General features: G+C 48.2%; 1 protein-coding gene across 5 annotated transcripts in view; it reads right to left on the bottom strand.

Moving 5' to 3' along the window:
* GIGYF2 (GRB10 interacting GYF protein 2) overlaps positions 1-19962 on the bottom strand; it is a 2415541-nt gene that overhangs the window by 1558594 nt on the left and 836985 nt on the right. For 4 of the 5 annotated variants that reach the window (XM_069617899.1, XM_069617900.1, XM_069617901.1 and 1 more), the window contains exon 8: positions 9929-10000. The exons of the other annotated variant lie outside the window; for it this stretch is intronic. In XM_069617899.1, the coding sequence (XP_069474000.1) occupies positions 9929-10000 (72 nt within the window). The remainder of the gene's footprint in view (positions 1-9928; positions 10001-19962) is intronic. 5 annotated transcript variants of the gene reach the window in all.

Here is a 19962-nt window from a genome sequence, read left to right on the forward strand (position 1 = left end):
TCTCTCTCTCTCTCTCTATGATCCTCCTCCCTAACTCAGAGATAAGTAACCCCTGGTTAGTACTACTGAATATTGACCCCTACTGTCTAAAAAGCTGGCTTGTGCTTAAGATGGTAAAGTAAATGCTGGCTAATTTTTATTCCTTGAATTGCCCAAATAAACACTGATGGATAAGGCCTGAACTGTTTCTAGGTTTTAATATCATTTTATGTTGATTATGTTTTAAATCCAATGAATGTACTGGAATTTATGTAGCCAATTGAGACTAGTTTCGCTGGTAAGAGGTTTCGCTTAATACTTTTTTCTATTCTATCTAATCTCCCTCGTGTACTTCATTACTGTCCCCCCTACTCTATCCACATATTATTGATCTGATAGGAATGGGTAAGTGCCTGCACTCAGATTTGAAGCGATTGTCCACGCTCACTTCCCTTTTTCCATCCCTTCTACTTTCTCTCTCTACTCTCTGCCCCACCCCCCCCCCCCCGTCATCTCAGTTTTACTCTCGACTCCTCTCTCCTGTGCCTCAGATGTTTCTCACAGTATCAAGGCCCTGCCTCAAGCCTTTAGTACTACCACTCTCTCCTCTAAGCCACCACTACTCTCCTCCCCCTTGCCACTACTACTACTACTACTACATCATCCACACTACTACTCTCCACACTACTGCTACTACCCTCTACTCCACACTACTACTACTACCCTCCCTAGCACACTACTACTAAATTTCCAAGAGCAGAACATGCACTTCCTTTTCACACTGTAAGCAAATGGGTCCATTGGAGGAGAGCCCCCACTGGAATCTCCAAAACCTCCTTACAGAGCTCCCACTCATGGGAGGCTGCAATCTGTCTGCTCAAGGGATCCGGAATGATGGCCCCAGTCCAGCAAGATGAACTGTTATACAAAGCGCAGACGCACAGTTGCATTGTTTCTCTGCAACAAGGGCAATAACCCTACACCACCCAGTTGGGCAAGGTACAATATGGCCACCCTATTGTTCATCAGGATCTTCAAAGTCTTGACCAGCACCAGAGGAAGGAAAGACTATGGCCAGCCAGATCATTCTCAGTTCCAGCAAGATAATGTGTTTTCGGGATTCTGACTGGTCCTTCAGAGGAGCACCCCAACCCTTCAAGGAAGCGTCGGTGACTATTGTCATTTGGGGTCATGCTTTCCGAAGCAACAATCCTTTCAGCAGATTTCCTTGCAGGGACTACCATGTGAATGTCTGCAATACTTTTCTGAGGTGCCCAGAAAGTCTGATGCATGCCTCTGAAACCAAGACCACTGACAAATAAGGAACCACTGGCGTAACCTCATGTGCAGCCAGGCCTCAAGCACCACAAGGTTGCACGAGGCCATGATGCCCAGTAAAGCTGATGCCAGAACATTATCCTGTGATTGAAGGGCATGAACAATCTGGGAGATGTTCACCACTCGGTCCTCGGGTGGGATGGCCCTGCCCAGGCGAGTGCCCAGTACTGCACTGATAAATCCGAGGGACTGCAATGACAAAACATGAAACGTCTTGAAGTTCAGGAAGACGACCAAGCTGTGCAACAGCCTGCATGTACGGAACAGATGCAGCAACGTCTGGTCTGGTGAGCAAGCTTGCAGAAGCCAGTTGTCCAGTTAGGGAAAGACATGAATGCCTTCCCTCCTGAGGCAAGCCGCCACTACTGCCAGCAGCTTGGTGAAGACCCTGTCAAATAAGGACCAACTGGCAAGACTCTGAACTGGTAGTGGCAATGGCCTACTACGAATGTCAGGAACTTCCTGTGTTTTAGTGAGATTCACATATGGCAGTAGGCATCCTGGAGATCCAGCAATAACAACCTGTCCTGCAGGTTGAGAGCTTGGAGGATCTGGGCTAGCGTAACCATCATGAACCTGTCCTTGCATAGATACAGGTTCAAGAGCCTCAGATCTGGAATAGGATACAAGCCTCTGTACTTCATTGGAATCAGAAAATAGACAGTACCAGGTCTTACCTTGTTCCGAATGGGGGACGTTCTCTACAGCACCCTTTGTCAGAAGCTGACAAACCTCCAACAGAAGACAGGACAGAGGCAAGCAGTGTCTTGAGGCATGGTGGTGTGGAGGGCATTGAGCAAAAGGGAGGCAATATCCCTATTGAACGACCTGTGAGTCACAGGTATCGGAAGTGGTGCCCCCCTACAGTGGTCGTAAGGTAAAAGTGTTGCACAGGGGCTTCGCAGCTGGGGCCGCAGAGGGCATGGCAAAGGCTGACAAGCCACATCTTGGTGTATCATGGCCCCTGCCCGTAGCCGGGTGGTGCTGCATTTATTGCTTGCCTGAGAGAGCATGCCCCTGTGGGCGTAGGTGGGAATCGGTCAAGATCCACTACCTCTACTTGTGGAGGCAGGGGATGTTGCTGCTGAACCTTGAGACTCAAGAACATGGTAGTCACCCTTGAGGACTGCAACTTTTGGAAGGCACTCATCAGCCTTTGCCCCACACAGGTTTTTGCCAGCAAACGGCAAGTTTCAGGAGTTTAGCCTTAACATCTGGGGAGAAACCCGAGGTCCTTGTCCAGCAGTACCTCCTCAAAAGCATCTCTGTAGCCGTGATATGTGCCATACAGTCAGCCGTGCAAAGTCTAGACTGTATAATTTAGCGTGATGGTGCCCTGCCATCACTGACCAGGGGCTCCGAGCCCTCTGATCTCTCCCCACAAGCAGGTGGCTCTGCAGTGTTGAAACTGTACATCAAAGACTAAAATAGAGTTTGGCCAGGGCACAAGAGAACGTACTGGCCCTTAAGCTAGTAAGCCAAAGCCAAAGACCTTCTCCATCTTGTATTCAACCTCTTACTCGGTCAGGCGTTAAGGATGGGAAGGAGGAGGTCTTCAGGCGCAATGTGGCAGCCTGTACCACAAGGCTCTCAAGGGAGCCGTGCAAGGAAAGAAAAGCTGGGACAGAAGGTGCCGGACTATGCTTCTTCACCAAGTCTTGGTCCACAATCGTGACCAAAGCTGGCTTCATCCACAAATAGACAGTGGTTTCTGTGTTCGGGTTACAATCTGGGAGTCATCTTCGACTCCACTCTCTCCTTCTCGTCTCACAACTTGGACATCTCTAAAAAGTCTCACTACCAGCTGCACCTCTACGAGGCATTCTACCTTTTCTCACTTTCTCTCAGAGGCTCACCGTCTCCAGAGCCCTGATTCTCTCGAGACTGGACTGCTGCAACAGTCTCTTTCGTAATCTTCCTTCTACTCTCTAACCTCTTCAACTTATCCAGAGCAGAACCGCAAGAGTTTTCCTTGGCCTCAAGCCCAGGGATTACATCTCTCCAGCGCTGAAATCTCTCCAGTGGCTGCAAGGATCAAGTTCAAGTTCCTCTGCATAGTGCACAAGGCTTTCTGAGGCCGGGCTTGGGCCTGCGCTACCTACAACGCTCTCTCCCTAAATACTGCCCTTCTAGTGCCCTCAGCTCGGCCTCTCAACTCTCTGCGGGTGAGCCGTTTCTACAAACAGATTTGGGGGAAGAACCTTCCTCTGCAGATGCTTCCCTCTGGAACAGCCACCCCCTGCCTCTCTCCGTCTTGAGCCGGATCTCAAGTTCAGGAAATGCGTCAAGACCTTCCGCTTCTCTTCCTCTTTCTCTCTCTCTCTCCCTATCCCTTACTAATGCCCTTTCTCCAATCTCCCGCTTTCCTCCCAACTCTACTCAGTTTCGCTGACCGGTCGCCTGGTGCACCTCCAGAGCCACACAGGTCTCAGGCTCCCCCGCAAGTCCTACACTTGCTTCTGGGCCTCTGCACTCTGCCTTATTCTTCTGCACTCAGAACACACTCCATGTGAGAAGCAACCTCTTCTGCACTCAACCCAGGCCCTTGATGGACTTGGTGCACTTGTCTCCCTCTCCCTCGCACTTCCGGTCTGGCCACTTGCACGACCTTCAATGCACTAGGCCTAGCAAGATTGTTTTGTCTGTCCCCCCCACCCCTATTAGTCTTCCCTCCCTAGGTTGGCGGCGCCTGAAACACTTGTGCATAGACTCATTATTGATGATGACCTATCATTCAATATGAATGTCACCAGGACTAGCACAGTAGTTTTTTTTTTCTTTTTTGTAAACAATTTTTATTATTTTAAGCAAACACACCAAACATTACAACTTTTTAGGACATTCATAATCAGTATCAAAACATCATATTTTACAGTGTTTTTCTCAGTCCTCCCCCCGTCCTTCCCCCCGAACTCGAGCCGTCTCATCCGGGCCATCTACATAAGCATTTTCAGGAATCTCAGTGCTTGTCGACTCGTCTGAGTTTTCTGTTTCATGATTGGCTTGGTGGGGGTTTGCCATTGAGGTCACCAGTTGCCTCCAGGCTATCAGGGGGCCCACTTCCTCCTCTCCCCCCCTGGTGACCGCTTCAAACCATACCGCAGTTTCTGCATCTGCCCATTTCAAGAGGTCCGCCCACCATGTCTCCACTCTAGGCCTATGGGCCGCTTTCCAACACATCGCAATTCTACGCTTGGCCAAGATATAGGCCAGGTCCTTCATCTTACTGACATGCTTTAAAGTACGTGGCCTGGGGAAACTCCCAAGCATGCATGCCCAAGCAGACCTCACGTCAAGCCCCAATCCCCCACTGGCCATTCTCATCTTTATTTCTTCCCAGAATCTCTGCACCTCAGGGCAAGACCAGAACATGTGCAGCAGCCCCGCTTCCTCCTCCCCGCACTTGGGGCATTTCTGTATAGCCAAGCCTCCAAACCTAGCTATTCTTTCGGGAGTCAAATAAGCTCTATGGGTGACATACAGCTGGATCTGCCGGAGTCTTGCATTCCGGGACACCTTTTTGTGGTACCTTTGAGCTCTATCCCACTGTCCCTCTGTCATGGGTTCTCCTACCACCTCCTCCCAGTCATGCCTCAGCTGGAGCAGCTCCTTCCCTGCCTTCGCTCTCAGGAGCTCATAAATCCTGGATATCTCATGCCCACCGTCTGAGACTTCATACATCATTTCCAGGGTGGCATCAGGTTCTTCTGCTAGTGCCGTCTCAGGCCACCTCTCCCTGACCCGTTTCATGAGCTTGATATAAGTAATTTATTGGCCTTCATGCACCCCTGTCTCCTCCTGCAGCCTCTGAAATTCCAGTGCCTCCCCTTCCCTCCATATATCTCCAAGGGTGCCTAGGCCCACCGGTTCCCAGTATCTGCGGACCGCTTTGAACAGTTGGGGGTCACCCCCACCTAGCACCACCAGCGGTAACTGCTGGGAAAGCAGTTCTGGGTCACCCACCGTTCTCCATGTTCTGCGCCAAACTTCCCAGCCCAACTCCAATAGTCTCCCCATCCCCGCCAATTTAGATTTATGCAGCCACACTGTCTCTCTCAGAAAGTATGGAGCCGAATCACCTTGCAAAAGCCTAGGTTCTGCCGAGTCCTTTGCAGACAACCACCTAGCCACATACAACAGCTGTCCCGCCAAGTAATACAGTTCAAAATTTGGCAGGTTTATGCCCCCCTTATCACATCTGTTCTGTAGTTTCCACAGGGCCACCCTATTCCTGGAGTTGCCCCATATGAAGCCCCTGCACATGCCGTGGAGTCTCACAAAAAAGCGTCTGGGGATCAAGTACGGGACATTCACAAAAAAATGCAAGAGTCTGGGCAAAACCACCATTTTGAGCAGAGCTGCTCTCCCCATCATGGCTAGGGGTAATCTAGACCAGAACGCCATGCTATTCTTAATTCACTCAATTGCTTTCTCTGTATTGTGTTTGTGTTCTGTCTCTATCCTATGGTAAATGTTTACGCCCAGATACCTGAATGTCACGGTCTGCCAGGGTATCTGCAGGATGGGTAGCCTCTCTGATGGGGTACTCTTATACCTTCGCAAGGGGAACAAACTAGACTTCCCGGGGTTCACCGATATGCCCGAGAGGGTGGCATAGCGATCCATCACCTCCAGCACATATTGCAGGTTCTCCTCCGGGTAGCGCAAGTAGAGGAGCATATCATCTGCATACAATATCATCAGGTGTGTGCCCCCTATCGTACGAATCCCCACCTCCCCGTATTGTTGCCGCAGGCATATTGCCAGCGGCTCTAATGCCAGAATGTATAACATGGGTGACCAGGGGCATCCCTGTCAGGTCCCCCTACTGAGTTACCATTTATCTGAGATTATGGTACCTGTTTTAACTCTCGCAATCGGGGAGCTATATAACACCTGGACCCATCTGATATATCCTGGTCCCATTCCGTATCCTTTCAGGGTCGCTTTCAACCATGTCTACCGCACTGAGTCGAAGGCTTTAACCACGTCCAACGACACGATAGCCAACTCGCCCGAGTCTCCCTCGGTTTGGTCAATGATATGGTGCAACCGCCTATGGTTGTCTGTGATATTTCTACCGGGGACATAACCGGTTTGGTCTGGGTGTATCAACTTGCCAATTACCCTCTTTAGTCTGTTGGCTAGCACTGCCGTGAGTATTTTGCTATCCTGATTGAGCATGGACAAGGGCCTATAGGACCCACATTCCACGTCCGGCTTGCCTGGTTTCACGAACGGGATGATAACTGCCTCACGGAGGGACGCCGGCAGTTACCCCTGCTCATAGGCTTCATTAAACATGGCCAGCAGCGGCTGGAGTAGCTCCTGCTTATATGTTTTATAAAACTCACTGGGTAACCGTCCGACCCGGGTGCTTTACATGTGCGCAAGTGTTGGATCACTGCCTCCAGTTCGTCCGAAGTGATGGGGGCGTCTAGATCTGCGCGTTCTAGGTCATCTAAGATGGGCAGCCCTATATCCTCTATTGTTTCCAGTATATCTTGACTCATATCCTCTCCTGTGTCTTCATATAATCGTCTGTAATACTTGAGGAACTCCTAGTTTACCCCCTCCTGGGTATTACAGATTTGACCTTCCGCGTCCCTGATCTCTCTGATCACCGAGCGGGGGGTCTCATTTTTGTATAACCAGGCCAGTAATCTATCCGGCTTATCCCCCACCCCTGCATGTAGCCTCTCTGTGTATTTCTTATTTAGTTTGCATAATCTGTCCCAGAGTTCACTACAAGTCATCTGTAAGTCTTATCTTGACGCTGTTCTCTTGGGTGGTCCCCTCACTTTGCATCAGGCCCTCTAGCTCTCTTTCTGTTTCTTGCGATTCCCGTTCAATACCCCCTTGAAGCCCTTTGGATTTAGATATAGCTACCCCACGCACCACCACCTTAAATGCCTGCCATACCGTTCCCACAGAGCGAATACTGCCCGTATTAATTTCAAAATATTCCTCAATGGCCTCCCTCAGATCCTCTCGGAATCCTGCATCTTGTAAAGCCTCAGTTCTGAGCCTCCATGTCGGGATTCGCGCTTTGGGGGGTTGGTGTCGCCACTCTACGACCAAAAGTGAATGGTCGGATAATACCCGGGCCTACCAGTTCTCCGGCTATCTCGGCGGCGGCAAACACATAGTCCTTGTGTGCAGGTCATGTGGCGCTGCATAGTGTGAGTATTGCCTATCCACTGGGTGTAGCCGCCTCTACACATCCACTAGGCCGAGGTCAGTCGATAGTGTCCTCAGCGCTTTAACTGCTGGCACCGGCTTTTAGCATGGTAGTTTATTGTTCTGCATTTCCTCCCCCCCACCCTCCTTAACACCCCCTCCTTCTCCACACTCCTTGTCATGCACTTGTATTATCACGCAAGTAATAAATCTAGGACGGCAACATAATTGTTTGCTCTTCCCTTCTCCCCCTCCCTTCCCTCCTGTCATGCACTTGCACTAGTAAAAATGCCTCTGGCCAGGTATACTAGTTAATTTTTGTTAGATCTTTTGGAAACTTCAAGGCCTAAGGATGACTGCTGTTTTCCCTTGTTCCCTTTGCGCTTTGAAGCACTTCGCTTGTGTATAAGTGCTTTACAAATAAACAATTACAATGCAGTAGGGCCTCCCAGTGCAAATCTTTGTCAAGAATGTCCATCAGCTCAAATTGGATTATAGGTCTGGAAGAAACCGATAATGCTAAGGGCTCTATAGCCTTGGTCATCAGATGCAGAAATTAAGCCTGAGGTTTTCCCAGAGTTGTTGCAGGAAGTATATATCCAGCCCACTTGCCTCTTGTAAGTCAGCATTAAGGTAAACCACCCGCTCTCCTCACTGTAGAACTTCTCATGGAAATCCCTGACTTCCCTGGGCACAAAGGTTCAAACCGAAAGGGATTGGGATTGTATTCTTGGTCAAAGTTTCCTCCATGTACATGAATGCAGCCCTAGGGAGCGGGGCGTATTAACAAGGAGCCTCAGCGGCTCAGTGGCGGATGGAGCTGGCGCCGGAAGACCGACGTAGAAGATGGCGCAGTGCGGCATAGAGTGAGGACCAAGCCTACATGCCGCAATCTTTTCTCAGGGTCTATGCCGACTGCTTAGAGCATGGTAGATTCTGACAGTACCGCCAAGGCCTTAGAAAAGATGTTAATCATCCTATGCCGAGTTGGAGGATTGGGAAAGGAACCTGCACCAGCCTTTCCTCAGAAATGTCCCTGGAGCAGTAACTTCGAGGAAGAAAGACGAGGCCTGGAACTACCGCTGAGTGAGAATGACTTCTTGCAGTGCTTCTTTGTCTTTACAGATTGGGGAACGTTCTTCGGTTCGGCACTCACACCCGCCGACCTCAAACAAGTTAGTTGAACATCTTTCGGCTGGTGGAAAAAGGTAGAGATTCACTGCCCACTCCCGAAGCGTCTGAGGGTGCATCGAATGACACGACCCACAGCCCTGCATGTCGTGTCCTTCCTGCAAGTGTATAAACAATTCCTACAGGGGTCAGAAACAGACATTTGACCTAGTCGACATAGGGTTTAAATCCAGAGGTCTTAGTTAGATTTGTCATGAAATGTAAAACCTCTCATGAAGCAGTGTCCATAAAGCAAGCAGAGTTCCCAGAAAAATTGAATTAAGGTCACAGGCTGCAGTGCTTTAAAATATACTGGCCAAGACGTTGTTTCCAGCGCGGACATATACAGTTTTCAAGCATAGCAGAAATGGACCCACACTGTGCCGCCTGGTGGTGTGCAGGGAAACGGATATAAAACATGAGGAATCCGGGGGAGGAAGAAATCCATTAGAATCCTTGGTACCTCAGAGCAGCTTCAGAGCTCACTACTAGACTGCCCTCATCAACAGACTTGAATGGCAGACTGCCACAGATGGAATTACTGGAACTGAATGAACGTGGTGCACTGCTGCCAAATAGAGGGCAGCTGTGGACCGTGAAATAGGGGCATACAAATATTTTAAAAGGGGCATTCAAATACAGGGTTAAATACTGTGGAAATGGTACTCTACACTCCTTAAAGTAGTATACAATGCTCGTGGTAGAGTAGATTTCACGAGGCCGGCTAGCACCACATTTAACGTGTCCCTCTGACGCACGCCAGTCTTTAATCACAGACGGTAACCTTTTCGCCCAACTACAAGCAACCAAAACATTTGCTCTTCAAAAAAAGATTTTAAAGAGCTCTTCAGAAGGTTGGGGAGGTGAGGGTAGGTGGAGGTTCAAAGTTATCAGCCTAAACAGGATAGAAAACAAGAAATCCAAATAGCGACGGAAAAGTAGAAACCTTTCCAAACAAATGAAAAAACAGATTTAAATGCTTCTTTATGTAGCCTGCCTGCCTTTCAAGCAATAGGCTTTGCACACATATTCATGTGAAGCATAATGTGCTATTCAACCACCCAATCAAGAGGATGCAAGACAATTAGAATTCATCATATCTGGTGTGTTAAAAGGGACGAAATGTATTCAAAGGGCAGGAGGGGTCTCTTCCACTAGTGGTTATACTGTGTACATTTTTGACAATGTATTAAAGGCAAAATACATGGCTTGTTAATGAATAGGGTTAAAGGCAAAATTGATATATATGTAGATGACTTACTGATTTTCTGTTCCGACGCAGTTTTTACACTTCCTGGCACCGTGGACATGTTCAATGAATTTGGCAGACTGTCTGAATTGAAAGATTAAAAGATAAATCATGGTTTTTAGAGGCGACTGCTTGACCATGCCTTTTTCATTGACCCACTTTATTTCTTTTAACTCCTACAAATACTTTACTTCGGGACATAATCCCATAAAACAAACATCAATCTTAAAATGCCATACAGTAATAGAAAATCATCTAATAAAAGTCAAGTTAAAATGATAAAAACCTTAACACCATAAGGTTCACACAATGAGTTCAACACTGAGCTAAGAATATTTAAAACTATATGCGTAATTTCATAGTAAACGGCAAAACTATGAGGCAATACATCCAGGGTTCTTCACAGATCCTAAAGTGGATTCAAAGCATCAACATTTATTACACTTTAATTTTATTAGCAGTTCTTACAGAGTAGATCAGTTTATTTATTTGAGTATTTCTAAGGCGCCTATACAACAAACTAGTGTTTCCAGGTGCCACAAGACAAAAGTGGGGAAGGAGAGTAAATAAGCAGTTACAATAACAGTAAAACAATAGCAGTCCTACTAGACCTTGTGACATTCGAAACGTGCAAGTGCAGTGAGGAGAGGTGCAAGCGAGCAGGAAGGGAGGGGGGGCAAAGGGGTGGGATCAGGGTATTGGCAAGTGCCAGTAGGACCCCCAGAAGGGAAAATGCTATAGGGTGCCAGGGAAGAAGGCCAGTGGCTAAGTGCTAGGGCAGAGGTATCTCTAGGCAGGGGATGGCCAGCAGTCATGCGTGGGGCGCGGGGGGCGCAGAGGGCACTGCTGAGGGGGAAGAGGTTAGAGGGGGGCTGCTGGAATCGACTGGGCAGAGCCTTATAGCCTATAAGACTCATGAAGGACCAGGCCGCCAGTCTCAGCAGCAGTGGAGGAATCCGCAGCGGAGGGTAAGAGGTAGAGAAAAGAGTTTTGAGGGGGGTTCGGGAACTTAAAGAGCTCCGGCTCAAGTCTGAGTGGAGCAGGGAGGCTGTTCCAAAGCGAGGCACCAGCCAAAGAGAGCTCTAACCCCCACTATCTGCTTGGAGAAGCGTTTGATCAGTAGAGAGTTGGAACTAGAAGATTGAAGGGGGGAGGTATTTAGGGAGAGAAAGTTGGCGATAGAGGGGTCCTAGGCCCCAGAAAGCCATGTGGATGATGTAGAGGGTCTTGAATTGTATCCTCAAAGCTTCCGGGAGCCAGTGGAGAGATTTTAGAGCAGGAGAGATCCGGTCCCTGGTTTGGAGGCAAAGTATAAGTCTTGCAGCCCTATTCTGGATTAGTTGAGGGGGCGAAGGGAGGAAAGCAGCAGATTGAGGAAGAGCCTTTTGCAGTAGTCCATGGAGAGGACAGGAGCTCTGGAGACATTAAGCTTCTAGACGAAGGTGAGGAAAAGTTAGAATGCATCTAAGGAGGTGAAGCTGAAAGTGGTCCTTCTTGACAAGGTCCAAGATGTGAGGGGTGAAGGAGATGGCAGAGTCGAAGATGACCCCAAGATTTTTAGCCTTAGTAGAAGTAGAGGGCCCAAGGAGGGCGCCAGGGGGCTGGAGGAAAACAGGGCGCAGGTGTCCCAATAAGAAGGATCTCAGTCTTACTGGCATCGAGACTGATCATTAGAAGCGCACCATGACTGAATAGCAGTCAGACTATCGGGAATAAGAGGGGAAAGAGAAGGTAGTAGAAGGAAGCTTGAAGGAGAGCTGTGTGTCATCAGCATAACACTGGAAATGTGGAGAGAAGGAGATCAGGTGGACAGGAGGTGCAATGTAGATGTTGAAAAGCCAAGGCGAAAGGATAGAGCCCTGGGGAATGCTGCAGGTAAAGAGTGAGATGGTGGAGGAGAAAGGGTCCAGTTGCATCTGGGAAGGGCAGTTAGTTAAAAAGGCAGTCAACCAGTCCAGTGCCTGGTCCATGATGCCGAGGGTATTGCAAGTTCAGTATGATGGATCAGTTGGGGAAGACCAACTTCTCCAAGAGTAGGCCCAGGGAGTGGGGGATTAGAGATAGGGTGATATTTAGCTGGGCATGAAGGGTGCGCAAGCAGCTTTATTAGGAGAGTGTTTACAAGGGAGTGCTTGAGGGATAGAGTGAAAGAGTCAGTTACGAAGGGGTTACAGAAATCAGCAAGAGCCGGGGTGAGAGAAGAGATATTGTCCTTAATAGTCCTGGAAGAGCAGGGGTGCACCCATTTCGAGGAGACCTTCATAGAGCGGACAACTGTAGCGACTTCATCAGGTGCTATGAGAGAGAGAGAGAGAGAGAGGGGAGGTTGTCCAAGAGAGGCAGGAGAGCAGGAGCGGGGGTAGAGATAGGAGTGTACGAGAGCGAGGACAGGATGTCCTGTGTTTTAGGTGTGAAATGGGAGGACAGTGTGATTCAGAGAGCTGTTAGGTAAGATTTCCACAGGGCTGGTAAATCTTCCTTGCCTGGTTCAACTCCAGAACTTTTTGCTTTTCTAGTGAGATATTTTCCATTAATACCTCAGTGAGTGGGAACCTTTTTCCACACTCACCTGTCTAACTCTTTTTATGGGTGTCATTTTTAAGACTCTCCATAGTGTCTTTTTAAAGTTATCATGTCTAACAACTTATTGGCAATAAGTGCCTGTTGTTGCTGGGTTGCCCTAGGGGCTCCCCGTTTAACTCTCTTGTGCTAACCTTGAGTGAACTACAGTTCCCAAGGGTAGAAAGGATCTTTGGATCCCTTTTACATTTACTTCTGTGAAACCAGCACACCCCACCTTATGTGGAGTGCTGGGGAGATACAATGTATCCCCTTGCACATTTAAACTGTAACAATTATGTTACAGTGACAAGCTTACCTTTAATGGCTGGTGGCAGTGATACCTTTTACTAATTTGGTGCACCTTTACCGCGTGCTGTAATCACAGCTGCAGTAAAGGCACCTAAGGGTGCTCATTTTTACCAAAATGGCCCCCGTCTTCTTTTTCTGCCATTTTAGTGTTTCTTGTCGTTTCTTGTTCCTTCCCCTGACATCCAGGGCGGGAAAACCCTTTGTTTGAGTTTTGTCTTCGGCGGGAGTCCCCTGGGCACCCCGCCCAGGCTCCAGTCAGTCTGTAAGCACAGGAAGTGGGGGAGGGGTCCCAAACTTCCCCCTCCTTTGTCTTAGGTCTTCCTTCAACTGGGCCAAATCCCAGTGGGGGGTTGGCTGTCCTGATTGGACAGCCAAACGCCCCTTTCTTGTAAAATGCGGGGAGAGAATGCAGAGGTTGTGTTGCAGTTTCTGATAAATACTGGAAACCTGGAAGCTGAAGTCATGTCGACCACTGGAACTGAAAACCGAAGAGGATGACGAAGGAAAAGCGGCGGGAATGATTTCCAGCGGCCGGAGAGCCTGCTTTGTAACCGGAGCCTGCTGCAGCCCTTCCTTCCGATCGACCTGGGGTCTCCGAAAACGACGACCCGAACCCAGAGCCTGGTGAGACCCACTAGACTCAAGACGACCTGCATTTTGAGCCATCCCACGGGTTCCTGCGACCTTGCGTTCTTGCAATACCCCAATACCCTGGGACCTCCTGCCACTGTGCGGTGCATGGTCTTCCGAATTCCGAATCTCGCTGAAACTTCGTGGGCATCTTGGTCTATCTCCAGAGACACGAATCGAGTCCAAAAAGTCCCCTCACAAGAGTGCTGGACCTTTTAAACGACGAGAATTCAACTGCGATTTTCTGTCTTCATCTGTGCTCCTTGAAAAGGCGCCAAACCCGCAGAACCGCATTCAGCCGTGAGAGAAATCTTGCCTAGAGCCTTCTTCATCGATCCCTGCTGCAAAGTCCCTTCTGAGGTCTTGTGTTCAGTCTCCAGGACAAGGAATCCAGTGACCGGGTATTTGGCTGCAGTCCCTGAAGTTCTCCTGCTCCAATCTCTTCTTCATTGCTGAGGTACTGTGTTGGCTTGGGTATATACTTACCTTAAGCCTGTTGGGATTTCTGTGTAGTCCTGGGGTGTTTTCTGTGATTGGGAGGTCCCTCGTCCAGTACACCCAGTCCCACTGCTAGAATCCTGCTGGGGTGTCTTCTGTGAAGCCCCTGGATTAACCCTAGAAGTAAAGTACTCACTTGTTTGCCCAGTTTTCCTAAGGAAACTCTGGCTTTTGCTACTAAAGAACTTATTCTAACACTGCCTGTTGGTCACTAGTCCTAGTGACCCCCTTCTGCCACTGAGAACACTCATGCTCTAAGGGAAAGACTTTGAAGGGATTGGGACTTCTGCCTAGAAAAGAAATCAAGTGTTTTACTTACTTGTAAAGAGTTGGTTGGTAACTGTAATTCTAAGAGTGAACAGTTACAAAAGTTCTTACTGATCTTGGATGTGTGATGCACTATTCTTAAAAGTATGGTTAACATCTTTCCTTCCTTAGCCACTGTTTTGCCAGTCTAAAAGAAAGTAGATGTGAAGGTATTTTACTTTCCTGTGATTAGGTTGTGCCTCTTTACAAAAGTAATGTGTTGATATTACCAGGTTAGTCCTGCTAGGATAACTGTATGAGTGTCCCCCAACTGGGTCTTGCTTCCCCTGACTTGCTGCTAGCTGTCGTTAATAAGTCTACATTAGGTTGTTGCCTACCTAGAATATCTATTCTGTAAAGTGAGACATTGGGTTTTACTTTCCCCTTCATTGTGAAGTTAAAGTAAGTGGGTGTTACTTACCTTGTGTTAGCTGTGTGCCATCCAAAACAAGTTACAAGAGTTATTGCTTATCTCAATCTGGGGTTCCCTGATTTCCAAAGCATCTGTAATTGTATATTACATCCATTAGGTTTTGCTCACCTGGTATAACTGTGTGTTATGACAAAAGTAGTTATAGGTTTTTACTGCACCTAGAATAAGTGTTTCAATATTCACCAAAAGTATATTGTCCAGTTGACTGTTTATGTGATTTGTTCCAAGAGTCACTGTACAACTGGAAGGGCCTACTGTCCTTGTATTACCAAAAGTTATCTAAAAGTAATCATTGGTCTTTTACTCCCAAGGAATAGGCTTGGCCTATACTAAATGTGTATAACAAGGTTTTGACTTCCCTAGAACTACTGTTAGGTGTTCCAAATAAGGTCTATACTTGGGTCTGTGTACTTTCAAGTATAGTGTTGTGTTTTATATTGTGATTTCATATAATGTTTCAGTATTTACTTAACCCCTAGATTTATCTGGGCCTACTTGTATTTAAATAAATCCTTTATTTTTATAATACATAGTGTTTCAGTGTTTCTTTGGATCATTTGTATTACAATTTTCACTTGTACTGTATCTACTGCCCTCTCTCCCTCCTAAGATAAGCCTGGCTGCTCTGCCTACGCTACCATGTACTCAGGTGGTACAGTCTTATACTAAGAGTGGAGTCTTGTACTGCCTCAGTTGAATGGTTTTACTAGGCCCTTAACTGGACTTCAGAAAAACTGTCCTAACAAGAGCCTTGGAAGGAAGGGGAGAAGTAGAGGCTGCAGTTGTACTGGCAAGTTTTAAATGTTCAGCCATGTTTGTGGCTCCAGAGATGGGGGCTTGAATGTGGGCCCTCTTCTTGGAGCAGATGGAGACACGGTATTGCCTTGGAAGTAGGCAACAGGCCAGTTTTTTAGCAGATGTAGCCAAGGTCTGCCACCTCTGTTCAGCAACTCTGCACTAATGTTTCAGAGATGCTAGATCGGAGTGATACCACCCATTACGCTTGGAGGCAGTATTCAGGCAGATCCTCATGACAGGGGCAAGGATGTCAAGGGTATTAGGTGAATAGCAAGGACTGAGTCAGTGGGAGAGTCAATAGCAAGGGTAGGAGGGGGGATGAAAGTGGAAGCAATGGCAGCGACTGACACTCGCACCATCGGTCAAATGACTGCAAAGGAGGCTGGCAGAGCAGAAGACTGATTGGCCAGAGGGCCGAAGGGCCCCCAAGCAGGAGGAGGGGAGAGAATGGTCAGATCAGGAGAAGGGGTAATGAGCGGGTGAGAGAGAGGGATGTCTGCAGAGATGAAGCATCTAGAGTGTATCCAGCCGAGTGGTTCAGACCAGAAGTAAGAATGATAAGGGAGAGGGAGTCACAAAGGTGTCAGAACAGTGAGAAGGCTGATTCAGGAGAATCAATGTGGAGAGAGAGAGAGAGAGAGAGACAGGGCCAGACGGCCTATATATGGTGGCAAGGGTAAGTGAGAGAGACTGAGCCTACAGACAAGGCATTCAAAAAAGGAGCATGATTGAGTAGGACTGATAGAAGCAGGGACCCCACTCAGGGAAAATCAGGGCCACTGCTACATCCAGACCGGTTGGGCCTGGGTTTGGAACGGTGCTTGTAGCCCTCAGGAAGGAGAGTGTCAAGAGCAGTGACAGAGCAGGCATTGAACCACGTCCCGGTAACGGCAAGGACGTCAAGGTCAAAGACTTCAAGAAGGAGACTGATGTCAGAGGATTGTTTAACAAGCATTCAGAGCAGCTAAATGGAGCAGATTACCACCTTTGAAAGATTTTCAAGCAGGGAGTGGGGGGTGGTTTTCCCGTCGGTGGTGGTGAAGCAGTTAGAGGGGAGTAGAAAGGAGGAACAGCAGGAGAAGGGGGGGAAGTTCATGAAAGACGGCAGGTGTAAGTCAATAAGGAGAAGATTAGGTTGAGAACCCTGGGCCATAAAGGTGTCCTTCTGATAGACATTAATGATGCACCTAGAGGGTGAGAAGTGTGCCCAGAGTACTTCTAATCTAGTGCCACCATTAATGGGTGAAGTGGAAAAAGGGGAGTGGGTTTAGACCAAATGGGCAGTCCATAGGTCCGGGGAGCGGGCAGAAAGAGGCTGCCATGAATAGTCTGCCTGGAGGAAGCGTTAACCTAGGCATCAGCAATAGGTAAGCCTGGATTAGAGATGCAAGAGCTTTTTACAACTTTTTTCTTCCAGGCTTCAAGAGTGAGATAGGATAGGATAGGTGATACAGTTGCAGTTGGAATAGATTGAGGAGATGGAGAACACCACAGGAGTAACGAGGAGAGAGAGAGATGGACAGAGGAGCTGCAAAATGCACGGATAAACACCAGGCGGCCTAGCAGCAGATAGACAGGCAGGCGGAAGTCACAGCCAAACTCTTCAGGGCCGAGCAGCTAGTCAGTCCCTTCTTAGCAAGATGAATGCAGCATAGATGTAATAGGTGAGGCAGAGTGACAGTCAGCAGGAAGTAGGGGTGGGAGGGGTATATTCCCCGAAGAAGGTCCACAACCTTATCCTGTCACTTTCCCATATAAATGCAGTGTGCCCTATAGCAGGTTGACTCCTCACTCGGGATGCATATTACATGATGTGTGTGCATGCATCAGAATCCCATGGGCATTCCGAGGACAGAAGCCGCAAAGCATTTGGGTCCTGACCCAGCCAGGCACAGCGCTGCTCCCCACAAAGGACAAATCCACTGCTCGTACACACTCAAAGTCGGAATCTACAGGGCTCATACCTACAGCGTTCTGAAAGAAAACATGTGCACGGATCCCCATGCGCTCACCCTCATGGCACTACTGCAGTACAGTAAGGCACCTCTTCCTCACTTATCTGCAAAGCGAGCTAGCAAACATGCGTTAGGTAATGGATCCATTCAGCCCCAAGCAAATGCAAGGCCCCAACGTGAACAGTGTGTGCATAGGGACAGGTACAGCGCAGCTCTCCCCCAGTGTCTCCTTCCAACTCAAAGCAGTTCTTACTGCGTACCAGGAGTCGGTATTAAAATGAATCGGGTAGGACCCGCAGTTCGCTTGCCTCCACTGGCATCCCATGTAACCAGACCAAAGGGGATCTGTGTCTCTACTACTTTTGGCAAGAAACCTTCAAAACCACCTTATCCTTAATGAAGTTTGTAAATGGTGGTTTGGAAGAAAGTTTGAAGCTCGCTAACTCACTATGAGAGCCGATGTAATTGCTGTTAAAAAGATAGTTGTGTTGGGGCGGTCGAAAAAGGACCCAATGAGAGAGGGGGGGGGGGGGGGGGGGGGGGGGTTCACGTTGTGCGCGCTATATTGGTGACTGGGAGAATGGCAATATTGTTGCGATACATCTATTTGGCATAGTTAATGGGTCTGGGATATGCGTTACTTTCAGTGTTACTATTGTGTTTAAGTTGATCCATTTTAGATTGCACGTGCGCAGCAAGATAAATGTCAAAACCACCAATTAAGGGAATAGTTTCTTACCTGTAACTCCATTTCTCCAGCATTGGTATCTTTCATGGATTCACATGCTTAGAATATTCCCCTGTCGTCAGGCTGGGAATCCTCGGTAAGTTATATAGACCTTTTCCATGGGAAAACTTCTGACACTTTTGTGTCCCATCTATGTCGTTTTGGGCCACGTACGGCACCGCCACTAGGACGTAGAGGTATAAGTAGCCCCGCCCCCGCGGCTCCCTCAGATTTCGACCCCCAAAGTAGTATGGGGGATCTCTGGTTTGCATGCGTAGGGGAGGCTGGCGGGCGCATGTGAATCCATGAAAGATACCAATGCTGGAGAAATGGAGTTACAGGTAAGAAACTGTTCCCTTCTCTAGCATTGGATCTTTCATGGATTCACATGCTTAGAACAGATTGTATAGCAGCATCCCCCCCAACATTGGAGGTGTGTATGCAAACCAATATCACAATAACTATAATGCATATTTATCATGGCAAAACATCACATTATAGTATGTTAACAGTGAAAACATCACACTTCAAAGTACATTAGCCGAAGGATATGACCCCTTAATTGGGGCTTACCTTATTGAAACAGGTGCCGTAGGACTGCACGACCCATCTGTGTATCCTCAGCATGTTGCTGTTCGAGGCAATAATGCCGGGTAAACGTGTGGGGTACCGACCAGGAAGCCGCCTGACATCTCCCAGCGGAATTCCGGACCACAATGCCGTCGACGAAGAAGTGGATCTCGTCGAATGGGCTCTTGGATGCTTCTCCAGCGGTTTTCCGGCTTTTGAGTGACCAAAGGAAATAGTAGACGACACCCATCGGGCTAGTCCTTGTTTTGAGATCGGCTTACCTTGAGCCGAAGGGCTATAAGCCACAAAAAGCTGTCTCGTGTCTCTGAAGCTTTGAGTGCGATGGAGGTAAAATGTTAAAGCTCTTTTCACATCCAATGTATGGAGAGTCTTCTCCGCAACCGACGAAGGTGTTGGAAAAAACTGCAGCAGCACTATAGAAGAGTGCTTATGGAACATGGTAGGTACTTTAGGAATGAAATGAGGATTAGTAGCCAACACGACTTTATTATTGAAAAATCTCAAGTACGGTGGATCGATCACTAAAGCTTGTATTTCTGACAGTCGTCGAGCCGAAGTAATAGCCACCAGAAAAGGCAATTTCCACGACTAAAATTTCAATGACGATGACATCGGCTCAAAAGGGGCCTTCATCAGCGCTGCCAGAACCAGGTTAAGACTTCAGCTTGGAGGAAACTTTATCTCGGGAGGAAAGGTTCGGAACAATCCTTTAAGGAAATGTTTCATCAGCCGGTCACTAAATAACGGAGTTGAATGTCTCTTCCGAGTAAATCTCGAAATGGCAGCCAGATGCACTTTTATGGATGAAACGGACAAGCCTTTTTGAGCTAGGAGTAGCAAGTATGGTAGAAGCTGTTCCGGGTTGATATTAAGCGGGACCAAACCTGGTTGACCTTCGCACCATACGCAGAATCTCTTCCATTTGTATGAATATGAAGCGTTCGTGGACGGCGCCCTCGCCGCTTGCAAAATGCGACAGTCCGCTGGAATCTCTAACGTACCAAACTCGGAGAAATCGGGAGCCAGGCTGTCAGACTGAGGCTGTCGGGGCCGTGATGCCAAACGACCCCTTTCTCCTGAGACAGAAGGTTCGGGATTTTCTGGAACCTCATTGTTCTGCCGCTGAACGATGGAGTAGATAGGAGAACCACACTTGTCTGGCCTGGTACGGGGCCTCCAGGATCACCCGACATGGATATCTGTGGATCCATTGCAGCGTCCGACGTATGAGCGGAAA

This window comes from Ambystoma mexicanum, chromosome 10 (assembly GCF_040938575.1).
Source record: "Ambystoma mexicanum isolate Mex_15411 chromosome 10, UKY_AmexF1_1, whole genome shotgun sequence".
NCBI lineage: Eukaryota > Metazoa > Chordata > Amphibia > Caudata > Ambystomatidae > Ambystoma > Ambystoma mexicanum.